Here is a 19006-nt window from a genome sequence, read left to right as displayed (position 1 = left end):
ATATGCTATTTAAAAATAACTGACTACATGTGTGTAACATGGGCAAAAGGACTTTAGACTGATATTCTGTGAGTGCTAGCTTTGAATAGAGAAGAGAATATGCTAGAGATCCTTGGCTGTTTTTTTTCTGCAGGAGAAAGTTTGTGCCATTATAAATATAAAAACTAAATTGTTAACTGCAGAAACAAGAAGCACAATGTTTGAAACAATTTGTGAAAGCAAACAGCACTAACAAATTGCATTTTTTCAGATATTCAAAAATAATTCTCACAAACTAATAGAAAACAACAGGGGAATTTTATTCAGCAAGAATCAGTCATTTAACTAACTGATTAATCCTGCAGATTCTCCAATATGCTTATGCTGTTTTTACATAACAAAGGAATGGACAGATGCGTGACCAGAGCTTTTAATCCAAACACTGTATTTGGAGGTCAGAAAGATCATGTGATTTCATACACAGCTGGCATGGAATAAGCTGTCACTTTTTTCTTAATGGACCATTTAGATTAGTTAAATTTTACTCATTCAAGCTGAAATACACATGCATTAAAATCAATGGGAGTTTTTGCTCTATTGACTTCACCAGTCCGTAGAATCTGCTATGTCAATCTATGTTTTTTTAAGAAGTATTAAAAGGGTCAAGTATTCTTGTCAAACTGTTTTTCTATACTTACATAACATCTTTAAACATTTGTTTACTGAGAACACCTCTTTAACAGCATATGGATTTAGTTAAATTTCTAAGAATAGAATTTGTTCATGTAGCATAAATTTAAATGGGGGAAATATAACAAAGACTTTACAAAAAACATGGGTATAATAGAATCTACAGTTAAAGTAAAGGTAAAGGGACCCTTGACCATTAGGTCCAGTCATGACCGACTCTGGGGTTGCGGCGCTCATCTCGCTTTATTGGGCGAGGGAGACAGCGTACAGCTTCTGGATCATGTGGCCAGCATGACTAAGCCGCTTCTGGCGAACCAGAGCAGCGCATGGAAACGCTGTTTACCTTCCCGACGGAGAGGTACCTATTTATCTACTTGCACTTTGATGTGCTTTCGAACTGCTAGGTTGGCAGGAGCTGGGACCGAGCACCCGGAGCTCACCCCGTCATGGGGATTCGAACCGCCGACCTTCTGATCGGAAAGTCCTAGGCTCTGCAGTTTAACCCACAGTGCCACCCGCATCCCTTAGAATCTACAGTTAAGCATGCTTAAATCCTGTTGATTTCAGTAAGATTTACATGTGCTCAACTATGTAGTGTATTATTACCATTCTCAAACTTGAGTCTTTAGCTACTGTTGAACTACAACTCCCATCATCCTAGCTAGCAAGACCAGTGGTCAGGGAGAGTGGAGTGGAGACCCAACTTCAAGTGGAGTGGAGATCCAAGTTTGAGAAATGTTGTCCTATTCCATTGCCCCACCAGAACCATCCCACTCTGTACTGTAGGTCTTCAGAAATGGGAGGCAGTGGGGTTGGAAAGCGGGAAAAGTTATGAAGCAGCAACACAACTAGAAAAGGAAGTTGGGGGACATGGAAGAGACACGTGGATAAAAGAGCAGGGTTCTTCCATCTCTACATACACCACACAAAATTACAAGCAGTATCAGACAGTCTTTAATACGCCACAGAAAATCCTGTGTTAAACACAAATAGCTATGTGAAGAATTAGAACAGCTGCTAGTGCTGTTTCACAGCCATTTGCACACAAAGAGTTCCTGGTACATTCGTGCAGGTAAATTACCCAGCAATTCTTTGATTCCACTTGAGCAGCAGCCTGCACACATGGAAAAACCTATCTGGGTTTTAGTTTCACTTTTCTAGTTCAACACACAGGAACAGCTTTGGATCCAACCTTCTGTTGTTTTCGTTGCAATAGAAAACCTGACCGCTATTCTAGCATTCATCACATTTTCTTTAAATCACTGCAGCCTATTTTGACATAAAAGCAACTGTCCAGCAGGGAACAATGGAAAGGAGACCACTGAAAAACTTTATGGCATGCACCAATGTTTTGTGCACATAGGCTAATGAATGTCTTACAAGCCAACTCTTAATAATTCCTGCTTCAGAAAATATACACTAGAGATGAGGCACAGTAACTCTTAACGGAATTAAACAGTACCTTGCAGAGATAGTTCTTACACGGCAGACATGGGCTGGAGCTACCAAGTTTAGACAGAGGATCTTAGTCACATTTGTTAAATAAATACAAGAGTTTATCAAGACTAGAAGGACGCGGGTGGCGCTGTGGGTAAAAGCCTCAGCGCCTAGGGCTTGCCGATCGAAAGGTCGGCGGTTTGAATCCCCGCGGCGGGGTGCGCTCCCGCTGCTCGGTCCCAGCGCCTGCCAACCTAGCAGTTCGAAAGCACCCCCGGGTGCAAGTAGATAAATAGGTACCGCTTACCAGCGGGAAGGTAAACGGCGTTCCGTGTGCTGCGCTGGCTCGCCAGATGCAGCTTTGTCACGCTGGCCACGTGACCCGGAAGTGTCTCCGGACAGCGCTGGCCCCCGGCCTATAGATGTGAGATGGGCGCACAAACCCCAGAGTCTGTCAAGACTGGCCCGCTCGGGCAGGGGTACCTTTACCTTTACCTTTATCAAGACTACTTACTATCTCATGAACCATGTTTGAAGTTGTTTGTATAACAAAATAGTATGAATATCATATGTGCTAACGCCGGCTCCCTCGGCCAATAAAGCAAGATGAGCCCCGCAACCCCAGAGTCGGTCATGACTGGACCTAATGGTCAGGGGTCCCTTTGCATTTTAATGATACTCAGTTCCATCGTATCTCAGGTGAGGCCTAAACCAGGGTCCAGATACAGAAATGGACGGGATCCTGGCAAGACTATGGGTGGGTGGATTGCAATCCAGGAGTTGGGTAATGAAACCAACCTATTTTAGATGGAGTTGCACTCCCTGCAAAAAACTGTATATGCCATTTGAGAGTACACCGTGACTCTTCTTTGTTCATAGGAGTCCAGGTGGCTATGGTGACTAGGAGTGCCTTCTACTGGATTTGGCTGATATATCAAATGCTCCAAGTCTTGGACCATGACTCGATGGGGTTGGACTCGATGGCCCTTGTGGTCTCTTCCAACTCTATGATTCTATGACAGTCTGGCTTCTGTGACCTATGCACTGGTAACTTCTAGACTGGATTACAGTACTATAACGCCCTCAATGCAAAGTTCCCTTTGAGGTTGGTTTGGAAGCTGCAGTTGGTGCAAGATGCTGCAGTGAGGTTACTTGGTGGAGCATCCTACTGTGCACATACCATACCACTCATTGAGGAGTTGCAGTGACTGTCAATGAACTACTGGGTCAACTTCAAGGTTTTGGTTTTAACCTACAAAGCTCTGAAAAATACCTGCAGGAGCCCTACTACCCTGCTTAAGTACTGTGCTAAACTGAAGAGCCTTCTTTTATTTTTTTAGAAGGCTGCTCAGGATTTATTAGTTTCCATCAGACAAGTACAAAACAAGAATTAAGCGTTAATAAGGCTTTGTTGGGTGGGGAGAGAGGGGAGAAGATGCAGCTGAGGATGGTACAGAAGATTTCCCCCCCCCCCGCTTTTGTTGCCATTTTATATGTCTAAGAAGTACTCAAAGCAGCTTGCTCTACTCTACAGGAAGGGGGAGTGGAAAATGGGTTCTGCTTCCTAGTGCTCAAGTCAGAAGCTTCTGGCCAGGGAGTATCAGTCTCCTCATGCAGTGGAAACGGTATTCGGTTTGCTGGGCTCACTGGTGTAGCACTTCTACATCACATCCTGAGCCAGGCCACATGTAATCATGCAGTTCACCATCTTTAAAGTTCCTGGGTTCTCTGGGGATTCCGACACAGTTGTCATGACTGGGTGGGTTGTCTTTCCAAAGAAGACGCTGGCCTACCAGTGCCCAGGGTCAGACTTGAGGAGACCTGGATGGTGAGGGATGTCTTCCCCATATTCAGCACTTCCACAGGAGCTGTTGCTAGAAGTGGAACCCAGACGCTTTCGGTAGCAGTCGTGGGTTGCCACAAGAGAGCAGCTTGGCGGTACTGCTGCCGTGTTTCTTTGTTCTTGTGCAAGTTGTAAACCCTTTAAGACTTAACACTGCGCTCAGCAAAACCCTAGCCATTTCAGACCACAGATGACCTGGCTCGGGGGGGGGGGCGCTAGGTGATGGAGCCCATTTGCAAAGGAGATACTAGGAGTACACTCCACGCACACCCAAAAACACCGAGGCATATATGGATTTCAGAGGCCCTCTTTGTTGTGCCACAATCTTGTTTAGTGACAACTAGTGTCCGCCATAGCTGCCCACTTCCTATAGAATTACTTCTTTATGGAGCTCCAATAAGCACAAAATGCTGAGGATATTTCTGTATTTCTTAAAAATACACCTGCACACTCAAGGCTCTTCTGATGTTTAATGTCAAGAATTAATTAATGGTGTGGGACTTTTACATTCTAGCTAATTATCATTCATCCACAGCACAGAGTTAGGGCTTCCATGTTACTGACCTGTAGAAGACTTCCCTTTACTGACCCAAAAGTAAAAGTCACTCAATTTTGAACTTTTTAGGGTGTTTAAAAATATCCAAACTTACGTTTTAATTCTGCATTTAAGAATGTGTGCATTTATTTCATGTCAGTTACTACTGACACAAGTGCTACTACAGTCAATCTTGATCACGTACCACCTGGAGGTTAATAAAAAGTGTTATGCTGATATCAGCTGAGACCCACTCCTTCCATTAAAACCTCTACTCACAGTTCCATTTACTTGGCAATCTCACACCATCTCTGTGTCTACAGACCATATGCTCCATCTCTATAATTACCTCTGAAGTTGTGAGACTGGAACAAAATATTCTTATCTGCCTCTGCCAGGTCTCATACCAGAAAAAGCAATGAAAGAGCCCTGCTGGATCAAATCAAACACCTAACCAACACTCTGTTTTTACAGGGGCCAACTATGGGAAGCCTGCAAGCAAGACCCAAGTGGAGCAGTACTCTCCCCACTTGTGATGCCCAGCAAATGGCATCAGGTACAGTGCCTCTAACTGTGGAGGTAGAACACAGCCATCATGACTAACCGTTGTTAATAGATCAATCCACCATCAATTTGTCTAATCCTTTATTAAATCCATTCAAGTTGATGGCCATCACTTAATCTTTGGGGAGCAAGATCTAGAAGTAAACTATGTGCAGAGTGAAAAAGTATTTTCTTTTGTCTGTGCTGAATCTTTCAACATTCAACTTTTCTTCGGTGGCCACCAGTAGCATCTCTCCTACATAAAGAAAATACCTTAAGAAACCATGTTTTGGAAAAAGCTGAGGATATACACTTTAACTTACAGCAGCAATCTAGAGAATATTAAACGTCTCATGAACTCAATCACACTCTTGATCAGCCTCAATTTAGAATCAGAACCACACACTATAAGAAGACTACTTAAACCAACCATCAGTCTTCCAGCTCTGCCATCTCTGTTAAGTTTTAGTTTGATCTAAAAAAGACCAGGAATTGAGAATGTTCAGATCCAGCCCCTCCTCTCTCCACCTGCTTCCCCATTATCTTAGTTTCCCTTTAACATTTCCTTATTCTATATCCATCATTAAAATGATTTAGCCATCATTAAAAGGTGAATCAACATTCAATGACCGGATAGCCTTTAAATGTATCATATGTGGCTTTCTCAACAAAAGACTACTTGTAGTGGAGCATGAAAATAACTACACAGAAAAAGTATTATGGCTTTCATTAATTGTAGGTACTTAACTACACCATGCTTGGACATCGCTGAGAACACAGGCCCAGATACAACAATCAAAAATTATCCCCCCCCCTTTCTTTTTTGACATTCAGTGAATGTGTTCTGGGATCATGCTAAACCACAGTTTAGCATCATGGGAATGAGCTGCAGTGAGCCTTAGACTCAAGGCAGCAGTGCTTCTGAATATCAGCTGCTGGAAACCACAAAAGGGGAGAATGCTCTTGGACTTGAATCCTGGTTGCAGGTTTCCCACAGGCAGTCACTATGAGAACAGGATACTGAACTAGATGGGCCATTGGCCTGATCCAGCAGGGTCTTCTTATGTTCTTACATGTTCCATCATTCCCAATCTTCCTCTGGTACAGCTGCATCAAGTTTGGAAGCTTTTGCTTCTTTTTTAATTTAACCAGTTTGTTGTAGTGTACAAACTAACGAACAGTGATTAATGTTAACTCTCTTCGTCTGAAACAAGCTAACCTCCAACACAGTTCATTGGCTCATTTTCATGTTGGCACTCTCAATGGCAAAGTTCCCAACTAGTGGATTGTGTTGACGTTTCTAGAGGAGCCGGGCACATATCTGCTAATTATATGCCATTTTTAAATTTTCTGATTGTGTTTCAACCACCCGCTTCCAGGGCTGACTATACACTGACTATGGGGGTGATTACACTAGCACAGTGGTGATCTCCCCAGCTCCGCTCCCCAATTGGAATATAGGATTGCTATGTAAAATACTCCCAAGTGCATGGCATTTTCTTAGCCATGTCTTGCTACTATTTTACTTGTTTTTACCATAAATATTTTATTGTATACCTTCAATTACATTATTTTCACGGATGAAATCAAAAGGAAGGAAAAGGATTATTAAATTTAAGATACAGCCTTAGACAAATCCTCAGTAAGTTGACTAAGAAGAATACCATCTGCTCAGTAAAAAAACAAACCCAAACCCCCCCCCCGATATTTGGCACACCTTTTAGTGACATAATATTTCATAATTAACCAAAGCATGTCCTTCATTATACTATGCAGGAAGCAGCTATAAAACTAAAAAAAAATGGCCTTCAAGACCATTTATTATAGGGCTGCAGCCCCTATAAAGAGATTAGATTTTGAGTACTAGAATATTGACAAGTTAACGTTTCAAAATAAGATGACTACCAAAGGATTTTCTTGGCACAGGTTATCTCTGCTACTGTTCCACCACCAGCATCTAAACAGCAAAATATAATATGTCCCTGCTATACTGGACGACTAGTCTTTCTGGGGCAGGAAAGACTGGATTTTTAAAATGTAGAAGACTTACAAATCTTCAAAAGAAAGCTAAGCACAATGGACAGAGAAACAGTTGGAATTTGTTTTTTGTTTTTAAGTGCAGTGGCATTTTTAAGTACACTGGCAGGTAACTGAGAAACAGCTAAGGCACCTATTAATGACAACATATGGTCATTATGACAATTCATTAGGTGCCCATAACACCACTGCAGTCATCTTCCTGATAGTCACACTTATGAGAGTAGAAAAGAAATTGGTGTTTCCCAGCAACTGATTGCCTGGAAGTCAGTAAATCTTACAAAGAAGTCTATTCTTTGTAAGTCTGTAACTAATTAGTCTGTAACTAATGCAACTTCCAGAAACTCTGTTAATCTGTCAGAGAGAAAAACATAACTTTGCAACACCTTTAAAAACTAACAAATATACAGGGTGAGTCCTTTAAAAGAGGCACCGTGGATACAGAGTACACATGTTCCATGGGGCCTCTTTTAAAACACTCGCCCTGTATTATGTCCTAAAAACCAACAAATACATTACGCCTTAAAAAAATAAACAAAAGTTTATCCCATAATTAATATGCCCATCTTCAGAGAGCTACCATTCCCCTAATTTATAGGACCAAGCTGTAAGCCACAATAGGCCCCAAACTCTACAGCGAAAAGGGAGAAAGGAGATCAATAACCCCACAAGACCAGACAGAGTATTGCTCGTTTAAATCTAGCTCTGAATCCTTTTACCCAAACAGGCGGAGAACAGCCAAACCAGAAAGCTGCCCTGCGGGCCCCTAAATTGTGCAATTGCACGCTTGGGCCATTAGCAGGTTCAAAAGCCCTTTTCAGCGTTTAACTAGAGGAGTGTGATACTTCTCTCTTGAGGTTTTTGAGTCTCAGGACACCCCCCCCTTTTTTTTTCTTCTTTTTTCAAGTAAACTCAAGGCACCTGCAGTTCCTCGCTCCTTTATGTGTGATGAAGGGAAAGCGGTTCATTGGGTACGGATTGTCCAGGAGGACACCCCCTCCCCATCCAATTTCCACCCCAAATATCCTTGTGAGGGAATCAGAATTAACGAGGGGGACAGGGCAAAGCCTCGTCCTCTACCTACCCACCCCTGCTGGGCACTGGGGAACTTGCCTGCCCAGCCTGTTCCCTTCCCCTCCCCGCAGCCCAGCCAAGGCGCACCCGCCGCCGCCGCCGCTTCTCCCTCCCAGACAATCCTGCCCGCGCCTCCGGGCCAACCTCCGCCCCCGCCTGGGAAAGGAGTGCCAAGAGGAGGGCGGAGGCCTCCGCTGCCGCCGCCACTTTCCGCTCCTCCTCCTCCCTCTCGCCGCCACCCAGCTTCTTCTGCAGGCTGACGGGGTTGCGAGGGAGGCCTTAAAGCCAGCAGGGCCTCACCTCAGGGTGCAGGATAGGGACGCAGCCCGCTTCTTTCTCGTACTCCTCCAGAGGCGCCGCCATCTTGGTGCGAACGCGCCTCCCGCTGCATGCCGGGTAACGCGCTCCCTCGCGACCTCGCTCCTGCTCTCTCGCGCTCTGCGCCGGTGGAAGCGGGGGGGGGCGGGGAGCGGATGGGCCGCCAGACGGGGAGAGCCGAGGCGCGAGAGAGGAAGCGAGCGCTCTCCAGTAGTAGCCGCTCGGCCCCGCTCGCTCCTGTGCTTTTGCTGCGCGTGGATTCCAGATAGGGCCTTAGATTGCGGGGGGGGGAGGGGAGGGGAGGCCGCCTAGGTCCACCCACGTCACCCAAAGCAAATGACAGCGGCCCATAAGTAGAGGTGGGGGGGGGGAGGTAGACTTCAGCAAAGTGCCTTGCGTGGGCCGATACCCCCGAAGCCAGGATGCCCCACACTCAGGTCATGCAAGCGAGTCAAGCCATGTCAGTGGCAGCAAAGAGTCGGGGCTTCCAACATGCTGTTGACCCAAAAGCAAGTTTTTGCACTTTTTAAGGTGTTTAAAAATGTCCGTCTTTACGTTTTAATTCTGCATTTAAAGAATGGGTGCGTTTCTTCGGTGTCAGTGACTACAGACACAAGTGCTGTTACAGTCAATCACGATCACGTACTGCCTAGAAGTTAGTAAGTGTTATCCCGATATCAGATGAGACCCACTCCTTCCATTAAAACCTCTGCTCACAGTTCCGTTTACTTGGCAGTCTCACTTGGCAGCTCCACACACACACACACACACACACACCGCAGTGGCAGAATATTCAGACCTGCTCTGCCACTTTTGCCTTCTTTTCTCCATCTGGCAGGTTCTCTGTGGGCCATCTCTAGACTTAGCCCTGTAAGGCTTTGCCCCCAGCTGCCTTTTTCCCCCCTGCCTCCTCCCGCCCCCCCCCCCCGCCCTAGGGCTAGGGCTAGGCAAAATCCTTTATGTAAAACTTCCCTGCTTCTATAGCCTAGTTTATTCACTGGACAAACCAGATATGGAACATTTCGTTGCCTTGTCTTCTGTCCTCATACACAGCTGTGTTCCTGAATAGGCATTTTGCCCATAAATGCTTGAGTCAGGAGGATAGCCAGGCCATTTCTAGTGCACAAGAGAAACTCTGCCTCAGATTCAATACGTTGGGGGGGGGAGAGAAAACACTTGTCACATATATGAGTGCAATGCATCACACAGCCATTGTGTCATATGCTTCAAGTGCCATGGGAGTTGCTGCTCCTTACAGACTAAGGGAGGCTAAGATGCTGCTCTCCGGATGTTGGGCTAGAACACCCATCATCTACAACCATGCTGGCTGCGGCTGATGGGAATTAGAGTCCAACAACACCTGAAGGATTACAGGAAGATTCCCTAAGAACATATAACAACATATAAGAGCCTGCTGAATCAGACCTATGCATCTCAATTCTAGCATCCTGTTCTCACAGTGGCCACTCAGATGCCTGTGGGAAACCAGCAAACAGGACCTAGCGTACTCTCCCCTCCTGTGGTTTTCAGCAAGTGGTATTTAGAAGCATACTACCTCCTACTGTGGAGGCAGAAAACGGCTATCACGGCTAGTAGTCATTGATAGCCTGAACCTCCAGGAATTTGTCCAATCCTCTTTTAAAGCCACTCAAATTAGGATTATTTTTATTATTTTATTATTTATGCCCTACCCACTCAGTTGGGTTGCTCCAACCATTCTGGGCAGCTTCCAACAAGTTCTATAGTTGGCTTTGGACAGTATGAAGAACTTCCTTTAATCTGTCCTGAATTTCCCTTACCCCTGTTATAGGCAAAGAGCCAATGTGATGCATGATTAGTATATTGGACTAGGTTTGTGGAAACCCAGGTTCACATCCACTTGAGTCAATATGCTTACTGGGCAACTCTGAGCCAATAAATCTTCTTCAGCCTACCTAGCCCATGGGTAAGCAAACTAAGGCCCGGGGCCCGGATCTAGCCCAACCGCCTTCTAAATCCAGCCTGTGGACAGTCCAGGAATAAGTGTGTTTTTACATGAGTAGAATGTGTGCTTTTATTTAAAATGTATCTCTGGGTTATTTGTGGGGCATGGGGATTTGTTCATTCCCCCCAAAAAAATATAGTCCGGTCCCCCACAAGGTCTGAAGGACAGTGGACCGGCCCCCTGCTGAAAACGTTTGCTGACCCCTGGCCCTGTCTCACATGTTGGATAAGATGCAAAATTCTAATGACAAACTTGTGTCTGTCCTTGGATAAAATTTCTTCTAGGTGCCCAGTATGCTTTAAATTTATTAATGAAAACTTGGGACTCCTCCAGACAACCTGTTTATTGAGCATTCATCCTGATTTGCTTGCCAGCTATACAGCAATGCACATTTATCCCAAATTCATCCTGATTTATATGTCCCAGTTGCGCATCCTTCCCTTTGCAGTGCAGTTCACCAACACTTTCCTAACTCCAACTAAGTGTTTGGAAGTTGTGATGGGCTGGATGTGGGCAAATAAATCGATGCTGAATTCAGAAAAGACAGAGAGGCAAGGTGGAGTCCATAAAACTCCAGGAGGAGGAGGAGGAACTGGAAGAACCTGGGTGCCCAATGAACTGCAGTCTCTGTGTGAAGAAAGGAGCCATCCAGAGTCTCTGAAGGAGGTAAGTGTAGACAGGGAAGCTCATCTCATTATGTAGACCCTTTTACCTCAGTATTTACTTACATAGAAATGTGGAGGAAATCTGGAATGGGGAAAAAAGAACGATTTTCCCTTCTTCGTGCCCGTTCCAGAAAAATGCTGAGCTGCCAGGAGAAAAAACTGCCTTGCTTAAGTATAGTAAGGTTTACTACTTGCAGGACAGCTCTTGAATGTGATCAGTGGTATGAACTGAGGTATTTAGAGTGTGCTGCAATACTGAATGCCTAATAGCTTTTGAGTTCTATATACTTTGTGGCTGTGTCTACTTGTATTAGGAAGATGTCAGCAGTAGAAATGCACCTGCCCAGAGATGCCCAATAGGACAGTACAATTTTGTACTTTTTATTTTGCGCCTGGGACCCCCAACATGGAACCTATGGGCACCATTACACTCTCAGGCACTGCCCTCGGCATCTACCAAGACTGCCTATCCCTCACAATTATTTTTTTTTTTAAAGTTTTGTGCCCCCCAAAAGTTGGGAGCCTTTGCTTTCTACCCTGCTATAGCGAATCTGCCTTACCTGCAGCTTAATATTGCAAGCTCACCTACAGGACAAATTGAGCATTTATCCAAGGTACTGCCTGCGGTGGGATGCTGACTGAACACCCATATTCACAGCCTCTATGCCAACTGAATGACTGGAGGTTTTTACAGCTGCAATTTTGATTTGTAAAACCAGGTGGGATGTGAGAAGACATTCTGGGACAGAGCAACAGTTCCAGGGATCAGCACTTGTCCAGTGTCCCAAGGACCACCAGAACTGTCACATTTACAGTATGTTGTTCTAGTGTAGTAAGACTGTGATGGAATTAAGTAATGTAGAGCTGCATTGTTCTGACCGACTTGTTCAGTTTAAGCTGCTGATTAGCTAAGTAATCTAAAACACATTTTTGAAATAATAATAATCACAATGCTTTTTCATTAATTGCATTGGAGTTTGCGGGGTCTTCCTCCTCATTTTCTATGCTGTTTTCCTCCACATTTGTGAAGAGTGGGTTCTTACATAATTTGTATTGTGCTATAATGCATTATGCTTATGAGCTTAAAAAGTAACCTGGATGATCCACCTCTTTATTACTCACTGTTTATCTCACATTGAATCTAATGTAAGAGCACGGGGGTGGGGCGGGGGAGAGAAAGATATAGAATGCCAAAGCTGTAGGTGAAAAAAAAAAATTGGGGGGGGGGGGTAACTATAATAACATTGAAGAAATTGTTAAGCAGAAGTAGGCAACTGTATTTGCCAGTAGATTACAGACGCTTCAGTAGATTACAGACGCTTCAGGTTACAGGCTCCGCTAACCCAGAAATAGTACCTCAGGTTAAGAACTTTGCTTCAGGATGAGAACAGAAATTGCACGGCGGCAGCGGGAGGCCCCGTTAGCTAAAGTGGTACCTCAGGTTAAGAACAGTTTCAGGTTAAGAACGGACCTCCAGAACGGATTAAGTTCTTAACCTGAGGTACCACTGTACTTGTGAACAAAGGCAGCAGGCTAAGCCTCACCATCCCTGCCTCTGAAGTGCAAGCATTTCCCTATAATTAATATTGATTCAGTGAACGCACAGCAGCTACCCAAAGCCCTCTGCGTCTTCACCTTTTGGGGCAATCAGCAAACAAAGACCTGGATGCACACACTATAGCCACTGGCATGTTACTCGTTCAAGAAACTCTGAGCTGCTGGACCATTCTCTGCTTTGTGAGGAGTGAGGTGGTGGTAATAGCCTGGGCATGACTTGTTTGTACACTTCCCGTAGGCCAAAGGTGCAGAACAGAATCTGTCCACCCCACCCACAAGAGTCATTTTGAGAAGTCGGTGGGGCTACAGACCTGTCAATCACAAAGGAATATTTTTCCCCTTTGTGGATGCAGCTCGAGATCCTTTGCACTGCAGGCTTGAATTAAAGTACAGTGGTACCTCGGGTTAAGTACTTAATTCGTACCGGAGGTCCATACTTAACCTGAAACTGTTCTTAACCTGAAGCACCACTTTAGCTAATGGGGCCTCCTGCTGCTTCCGCGCCGCCGGAGCCCGATTTCTGTTCTCATCCTGAAGCAAAGTTCTTAACCTGAAGCAATATTTCTGGGTTAGCGGAGTCTGTAACCTGAAGCGTATGTAACCTGAAGTGTATGTAACCCGAGGTACCACTGTAGGTGATTCCAAGGAAGAATCAAAAACATCTTCCTTTGCATTGTGACTGTGGGGATGGGAAGGAGGAGGTGCCAGTACAGATGTCTTGGGATCTCTGCTAACTTCAAGGGAATGTTTTAACTTGCACCACTTCGTTTGAAGGTGTAACATGATGCCAGGTGGAGAGGAATGCATGGTACCAACCTCTAAATAAGCCTAGGGTTTAAAGCCAGGCTTGTTCCATCCCCACCAAGCCCCAGCCACCTTGAGTTTTTCCTGTTGAACCACTAACGTAACAGTGGAGTTTACAGTCATGCTGGCATTATGTAATGCCTACACAAAAGAATTGCAACAGCAGTCTACATCTACAACCCCATTATATCTTTGTGTTGCACCCAGCAAGAGAATTTTTTTTTACCACAATCCTGTTCTCTTCTAGTGAGTGTAACTCGAAGAAAGGATTGCACTGTTAGGTTTTTAGAGATCTCATATTTAACAATGTTATTTGATATGTCGGTTGCCATTGTATTTTAGCTGCTGTGTTCAGTTGTAATCTTATTATGATTATGTTAACAACTCGGTGCATTTTATGTGTCTGGGAAGCATATAAATTTAAGAAACTATAAATCTTGAAAGTGGAATCTGTGTCTTTTTCTTGGAGTTCCTTTGTCAACTTCACTCCAAATGGTATCTGACAAGCCCCATACTAGTCCTATGGGATTTGAATAATGTTTTAAACTCTTTTTACCCATCTCTTTCATCCAATGGGAGGAAGATCTGTCTAACAGCCAGCTTTGTTTCAGCACCTTCCATAGCAGATCTTATCAAATATATGTCAAAGCCTTTGCTGAAGTCATGACAGCTGAAAACTCCCTTCTCATATGTCTACATTTTACAGCTGTGATTTCCATTATTTGAATTGGAAACTGTCTTCATAACCTGGGTACTACAGGCTGTAAAATTATAAGAGAGTCCTTAAAATTAAAAAATGAATATATTGCATTTCTGGCTAAACATTTTCTGTCTATATAGGAAGGCTGATAGGTATTTACTTTTAATGTTTTTGTTAGTGTCTGGATGCTTTGCTAACACACAGTATACATGCAATCAACATTTTCTCACTTTACTTGTGACGATTACAGGTGTCAAGATGTACAGGCAAATTTACATTTTAAATCAGGGTTTCCACAATGTATACCAAGGGCATTTTTAGAAGTAGCACCAATAACTTTCTGTTTCCAAAGCATCACTCCTATCAATAATATGAAATCATTGTCTTTTAAAATGGATTATTTTAAAATGGAAAGTCATTTTAAAAGGTTGTTTGTTTGTTTGTTTGTTTGCTTGCTTGTTTGCTTGCTTAGGAGAGTTATATCCTGCTTTTTTACTTGAGTCCTCAAAGTGACTAACAGCATTTATAAAACATAGCAGATACATTAAACTCCACTGAAGCAGTGTTCAAAAATATAAAACAAACAAAACAAAAAAGCCAGGACTCTCAGTCACCTTCCCCTGGCCAAAGGAACTGAGTACCACCCATCCTACTACACTAGTCCAATGGAACAGAGAGCAGAGCAGGTAGAAGGCTGAGGAACACAGACATGCCCATCTAGGGTTGGCCCTTAAGGATTGCAGTTCTCATAAAGTGGGTGGAGCCCAAGAGATGGACTGGAGGCAGGCGGCCTTGGTCCACCTCTGTTAAGAGTTAAGTTGCTCACTCGGACATCTTCATGGTGCTGCTGCCTTGCCCAAACCACTCACCACACCACCAGTCTGCTATGTAATGGAAGAGTTCCAAGGAGTAGATGCCAGATTTCCATATTGTGTATACTCCATATTGTGTGGAATCGACCTCTTGATAAGATGGTATCTGGAAGATGCTCTATCCTGCAGAGTTGGAAGGGACCATGAAGGACATCTAGTCCAAGCCCCTGCAATACAGGAATCTTTTGCCCAACATGGGGCTCAGACCCACAACCCTGAGATTAGGAGTCTCCTGCTCTTACCAGCTGAGCTATCCCACTGCCCTCAAGTTGAGTATCAGTTGAGTGTATATGGGATGAGAGCATCTTTCAGGTATTCTGGTCTCAAGTTGTATAGTTTTGTACACTTTGAATGTAGCCTGATTGCTGACTGGCTGCCAATGCAAATTGTGGATTCTATCACTTAAATTGTATGCATTTCAGTAGCTTACCATATTCAGAGAAGGCCAGTTTGTAGCACATCAGTAAATAAAGACAACAGAGTTGACACAAGACAATTTGTTGCCTGTGGCACATCAAGCAATGAAGCCCACCTACCTCAAGTCAAGGTGCAGTATCCAAAGCTGGTCAAGTAATTTTGGCAGCCGAGGCAGAAAAGTGTCTGTAACAATAATATTACAGATAGCAATTTGCTATCCTTTTTGACACCCAAAAACAGCTACCTGAGGCGATTGTCTCATTCTGCCTAATGGTAGGAGCATCCCTTTTAATCTTTTAAAAAATGTCACTTTACAACCTTTACAATCTGCTTCTTTTCCATTCCCAGTAATTAGGCCAGCATCACTACAGCCGCTCCAGGCAATGACAGGCAGGGGCTAGCCAGTGTGTGCTGTGGTCCAGCCCATGCTCTCTTCAGGCACAAAGCCTCATTGTTAGCCAGAAAGTGGTAATTCATTTAAATAAATGAAATGTAAGGTGTTATTTTTCTTTGGACAGGGTACAATCTCCTGTTGAACATATATAAAGGCTCTGTTTACTGTTTGCCATCTAAAGATTATACTTGCAACACCATGTTTCGATATCCATTTCTTCCTGTTCTCTGTTGAAGGAAATCCTGTGTTTGTAAAGGAAGCTTGTCGCAATCCATCACAGCTATGAATGCAAGGAGTGAGGTTTGCTTCACACAAGAAATTGTGTTTGCCACAGCTGCACAGGTGCTGCACCAGCATCTCCTCGCAGTAAATGTGTGTAGTGTGAAAGGCAGACATTTCCAAAATAAATAATAATAATATTTATTATTATTATTTTGACCCCACCCATCTGGCATGCATCAAGAATCCTGGCATGTCTTCTTGAATATTTAAGGAGATGGGATTCAAGGTTCAAAGCAATGTAAGGAAAGATTATACCCTCCATAAATTATTAAGAGAATCCTTCATTGTGTCGGTCAATGTTACTGAGAAGAGCCTGCCACCTACTGGACTGTGGAATAGAGAAATACTTTCTCTCTGAAACTTCAGGACAATAGCAGAGATGAGGAACTGGATGAAACGAGCTTCATGGCTGAGTAGAGATCTCCCCCCACCCCCAAACACAGGTCACGCTGGTCCTAGTCTGAACCAGGATCAAGTTGCTGTCCTGACTTGTCAACAAATTGTGACTTCAACAAACCACCATTTAGATCTTTAGCTTTAGATCTCTTCCTCCTGCACATGATGGACAAGGAACAGCGTGCAAGTCCATGGCTCATACTGGCTTTTTCTTATAACAGAAAAACCACAATTACTTTTTAAGTCTCTCTTACTACTCAATAAGCCATATACTATAAGCTAATTGTGGTCAATTTTTAAACTCTTAGGCTGTGATCCTATAGTGTGTAGAAACCTACCTGGGAGTAAATCCCATTGAAGTCAATGGAACTTCTGAATAGACTGTGCTGTTGAACAATTTAATGGTCTCACTTACTCCTTTTTTTCACTCTTCTTACTCCAATTTTCATTCCTCCATTGGGCATTGGGGTTTTCCAAACCCCGATTCAAATTCCAGCTGTCTCATTGCAGTGATGCTGCTAGCTACTTAAATGGGTTAGAGATTCTCCTTTTTGTTGGAGTGATAATGTTCCAAACAATTTAGTTGGTTAAACTCCATGGCTAACTGAAAAATAAAATATTATTCTGAACAAAAGGAATTCCTAATATAGCCCATTATATTTGTAGAAATTATTATAGATTCTGACAGACATTGGTGCCAACAATATTGGAAATGCATCGAGCATAGTGTGGGAAAACCTCACCACTAAAAACTTGTAATCAACAGAGATGCACCTTCTGTACCTAACAATATTTTGTTTATGTAAGCAAGTACTACAGATAGTATGCCCCCAAAAGGGGGGGGGCTGTAAGTGAAAAAGACTGTCAGAGGCTGCTTGTTATCATCTCCATCCAGCTGCAAAGAGAAGATTAATTCTTCCACCTGGCTGAAACATGCAAAATGCAGAGGGCAACAACAACAAATATATCCTTCCCTCTGTAGTGAAAAAAGAAGCAGAATGCTGATGCAAGCAACACACTGATAATTGGAGTAGTGACAGTTGCTTGAAATCTGGGTTGGGTTTCCCTGCTGCTTTATAACACATAGAAAGCATGCTCAAGAGAACATCATACTAGAGACAGCCTGCAAAAAATTCAAACAATTTTATTTCCAGTAGTGATATAAACATAATAGTCAATTGAATCACTGACAGTTTCAGTGTCTCTTGGAAGACCTTTTGATGCCCACAGGCCAATGCTGCTTCTTAGTTTTGGACTTCCGGGGTGGTGCCACCGGCAATGGCGGACTCCCTCTGAACTGGAGGGACTGGCTCCGCGGTAAACAGGGTCTTCTCCGCTACAGCGAAGCGGGGACCCTTTTAAAATCACAGGCGGATGAAGCACCTCTAGCGTCCCCCCAATCCGCTAAGGAACCCACCAACGGGCTCCGAAGTGAGGAGGGGGAAGCGGCGCGGTGCTGTGAGTTAATCGCTATTTCCGTGGAGCGAAACCGCATAGCCGTTGCCGGAGAGTGCTGCCTTTTTCCTGGGACAATTTGGACTTTAAAATAAGCATCTGTGAGTACCCGGAATTTGAACAATTGGATATTAAACAAAGATTTGTGAGTAGGACAGAACCGGACTTTAAAAATTCAACTTGAATTTGGCACGGAACGGAAAGGGCTAAACAGGAAGTCACCCTTCCGTTCTTTTGTGAATAGAATAAAGCAAAGGCAATTTAATCTAGAGCTTAGAAAATCATCTTTAAAAGATTGGATTTCAACATTTTAAATTGTGAATCTTTTTCTTTGGACTGTTTCAAGTGACTTTAAAGGGAAGTAACTTTCCTCTGTCCTGATCCTGGAGCGGGGTGTTAGGACTGACGTGGAAGCTCATTGACCAAAGGCAACTGCTTTTTGACAGATAGTTAAAAGAAGAGAAATTTTGTGATTCCATTGCTCCCTTTCGCACTTTAAAGGAATATATACGGACAAAGTATCTCAAAAAAGGAATTTTGTAGCAAGAAATAACCATAAGTCTTCCCCCTAGGGGAAGTTTGTGAAATTGTAACTAACTCCAGCGAACTGACAGCTGTTACAGAATAACCGTGGGAACAAGTGCGTGACCTTGCAGGACAATGCATTCAGAAGCCTTGTTGTGTGCTTTTTACAAAACAAATGCTCTACTGGAAGAATTACATGAAAAGGTGAACTGGATGGTGACTTCGACTAGAAATCTTCAACAGGCAGTGGACCAGACAGTGGGAAAATATGTGGAGCCCACTCAGGATTTAAACCAGGAGTGTGTCTTGACAGAACAGGAGGTTGTGGCATTACATCAGGAGTGTGTTTTGACAGAACAGACCCAACAGGAATATGATCTTTTGGATTGGACAAATGAATTTGGAAAAAGCCACATCTGGAAAGGAAAAGCCTGGTGTGGTGTGGAAATGGGGGGCTGGATTGACCCCCCCATGTTGGGATGTCTGGACTTTTTAAATA

The 19006-nt window shown here is 43.7% G+C and overlaps 1 protein-coding gene and 1 long non-coding RNA gene across 4 annotated transcripts in view; both read right to left on the bottom strand.

Moving 5' to 3' along the window:
• Nucleotides 1-8580, bottom strand: part of ZDHHC17 (zDHHC palmitoyltransferase 17) — a 49880-nt gene extending 41300 nt beyond the window's left edge. The window contains exon 1 of the mRNA XM_082241390.1: nt 8439-8580. Coding sequence (XP_082097516.1) covers nt 8439-8501 — 63 coding nt within the window. The 5' untranslated portion in view covers nt 8502-8580. The remainder of the gene's footprint in view (nt 1-8438) is intronic.
• An 822-nt stretch (nt 8581-9402) lies between these two features.
• Nucleotides 9403-15932, bottom strand: LOC309542540. 3 transcript variants are annotated; one of them, XR_014224289.1, is made up of 3 exons: nt 15774-15924; nt 14402-14526; nt 9403-11097 (listed from the first exon to the last, which is right to left on the bottom strand). It is a non-coding gene; the product is annotated as an uncharacterized lncRNA (long non-coding RNA). The 3 variants fall into 3 exon arrangements; XR_014224290.1 differs by lacking the exon at nt 15774-15924 and adding an exon at nt 15575-15767; XR_014224288.1 differs by having other exon boundaries at nt 11052-11187; nt 15774-15932.
• Nucleotides 15933-19006: the final 3074 nt, after the last annotated feature.

The sequence above is a fragment of the Podarcis vaucheri genome (genome assembly GCF_965113315.1).
Source record: "Podarcis vaucheri genome assembly, chromosome: 10".
In the NCBI taxonomy this organism is placed as follows: domain Eukaryota; kingdom Metazoa; phylum Chordata; class Lepidosauria; order Squamata; family Lacertidae; genus Podarcis; species Podarcis vaucheri.
Note: the sequence above shows the minus strand (reverse complement) of the source record. Positions and strands in the feature narration are given on the sequence as shown.